The 2855-nt window shown below is 41.7% G+C and overlaps 1 protein-coding gene across 1 annotated transcript; it reads left to right on the forward strand.

Annotated features, from left to right (window-relative positions):
- Positions 1-703: 703 nt before the first annotated feature.
- On the forward strand, positions 704-2140 carry LOC311038603 (E3 ubiquitin/ISG15 ligase TRIM25-like; the record flags this gene model as incomplete). The annotated part of the gene is made up of 1 exon (XM_084048175.1): positions 704-2140. One exon carries the CDS (start codon positions 704-706, stop codon positions 2138-2140), a length of 1437 nt encoding a protein of 478 aa, XP_083904301.1.
- Positions 2141-2855: the final 715 nt, after the last annotated feature.

Consider the following 2855-nt stretch of genomic DNA (forward strand, 5'->3'; position numbering starts at 1 on the left):
AGGGTTCAATCAAACTTTAGTTACTAGTTACTTGTAGATTTTGATTATTATTACAAACATACATTAACCACTTCAGCCCATATGCATTTCTGACATTTTAAAATAGCAGATATACAAGCTCTTAGCTCACAATGTGACGTATTTTGAGCTTGTAGATCTGCTGTTTTCAAAAGATTGTTATACATTTGAAAACGTGTGAAACGGCACATTCCTGTATGAGTACTTTCTACTTTACATTTTGATACCAATACTTCTGTACTTTTACTCAAGTAAATTTTGAATTTAATTTAGAGTATTTCTAAATTGCAGTATTGATATTTTTACTTAAGTAAAAAACTGTGAGTACTTTTTCCACCACTGCTCACAAGTATAGTAATACAAAAAGACACGCACGCACGCACACACACACACACACACACACACACACACACACACACACACACACACACACACACACACACACACACACACACACACACACACACACACACACACACACACACACACACACACACACACACACACACCCAGGAGGAACTTCCCATATCATGTGATTTCTTTGAAAATGAAACTAAACTAAACTCGTCTGATAGTCGGTCAGTTGGTCAGTCAGTCAGTCAGTCAGTCAGTCAGTCAGACAGACAGACAGACAGACAGACAGACAGACAGACAGACAGACAGACAGACAGACAGACAGACTAAAATGGCGCAGCAGGGAGTTGAAGTGGATCAGGAACAGTTGTGTTGTTCTATCTGTCTGGATCTACTGAAGGATCCAGTGACTGTTCCCTGTGGACACAGCTACTGCAGGAGGTGTATCGAGGGATTCTGGAACCAGGATGATCAGAGAGGGAGGTTCAGCTGTCCACAGTGCAGACACACCTTCATCACAAGACCTGTTCTGAAGAAAAACACCATGTTGGCTGATGTGGTGGAGAGCCTGAAGAAGACGGGACTCCAAGATGTTCCTCCTGATCACTGCTACGTTGGACCTGGAGATGTGGCCTGTGATGTCTGCACTGGGACGAGACTGAAAGCTGTGAAGACTTGTCTTCAGTGTCTGGTCTCTTACTGTGACACTCACCTCCAGCCTCACTATCAGTCTCCTGCCTTTAAGAAACACAAGCTGGTCAAAGCCTCCAGCGAGCTTCAGGAGAACATCTGCTCTCGTCACAACGAAGTGAGGAAGCCTTTCTGTCGTACCGATCAGCAGTGTGTCTGTTATCTGTGCTCCGTGGAAGAACACAAAGGTCATGATATGATCTCAGCTGCAGCAGAACGTACTGAGAGACAGAAAGACCTTGATACGAGTCAACAGAACCTCCAGCAGAGAGTCCAGGAAAGAGAGAAAGACATGAAGGTGCTTCACCAGGAGGTGGAGTCCATCAACCACTGTGCTGACAGAGCAGTGGAGGACAGTGACACTATCTTTACTGAGTTCATCCCTTCCATGGAGAGAAGGCGATCTGAAGGCGATCTGAGGGAGCTGATCAGAGAGCAGCAGAAACGTGAAGTGAGTCGTGCTGAAGAATTGAGGAGGCGTGTGGACCAGACAGTGCTGTCAACACCACCAGAAACCAAGACCAGAGCTGAGTTCTTACAATATTCACGTCCAATCACACTGGATCCAAATACAGCTCATCAAGACCTGTCTCTGTCTAAAGGGAATAGAAAAGTAACAATGATGAACAAACCACAATCATATCTTGATCACCCAGAGAGATTCACTGAATATCCTCAGGTTCTGGGTAGAGAGGGTCTGACTGGACACTGTTACTGGGAGGTAGAGTGGAGTGGAGGAGTTGTTTTTATAGCAGCCTCATATAAGGATATCAGCAGAACAGGGTCTGGTGATGAATGTGGATTTGGATTCAATGATAAATCGTGGTCTTTACGGTGTACCAACAAAGGTTATAGTTTCAGACACAGAGGCGTTGAAACTAAAATCCCAGGCCGTGTGTCCTCCAGAGTAGGAGTGTACCTGGACCACAGTGCAGGTACTCTGTCCTTCTACAGTGTGTCTGACACCATGACTCTCCTCCACACAGTCCACACCACGTTCACACACAACCTCCATGTTGGATTTAATCTTTATCCTCTATCCTCTGGAACCACTGCTCAGTTGTGTGACCTCAATTAGATCTGACTTTTTTTTCTCTCTCATGTCCTGAGTCCAGAATCATTTCTTTATTATTTGATTGTTTTTTTCTCAGCGTGCAAAATTTCAACATTTTGTTAGGGAAACAAATAACAAAAAGAAGACGATTTGATCTTAGAAAACATGTAGAGTTGTTCCTAAACTTTCATCATGCTTGTTTTATTTGTCTAATGGGAAGATTGTGTGTGATTTATTAACCGCTTCCAACCTGACATCCCTATGTTGGTCATTAGAGGAGAAATCTAAAATTACAATAATAATATCAATAACAATATTTAAATCATCTTAAAAAAAATGTTTTTAAAACTAGTGAAAATAGCCAATCTACAAGCTCACAACACATAGCGATGCTTTGTGAGCTTGTAGATCAGCTATTTTTGCTATGCATCGTATGATAAGATATGAAGTATAGGGTCTTAAAGTGGTTAATAATATATTTTAATATTATATACTAAGCTATGCTTTTTGCCTGTTTTTATGCTCCCATCTGCCTCAATAAAACTACATCTGTTGTTGTCTATTGTAGTTAGAGGTGTGTGTTTGTGTGTGTGTGTTTTTTTTTATTTTGTGTTGTCTATGCTAGAGGTATGTGTTTGTGTGTGTTTTTTAATGACAGTGTCACAGGCTGTGTGTCTATTGCTTTATGTGTGTCTCATGTTTATGGTGACTGACTCATGCAAAGCGTTGTTGTAACTCT

The sequence above is a fragment of the Gymnoscopelus microlampas genome, assembly GCF_963454915.1.
Source record: "Gymnoscopelus microlampas genome assembly, chromosome: 22".
Classification (NCBI taxonomy): domain Eukaryota; kingdom Metazoa; phylum Chordata; class Actinopteri; order Myctophiformes; family Myctophidae; genus Gymnoscopelus; species Gymnoscopelus microlampas.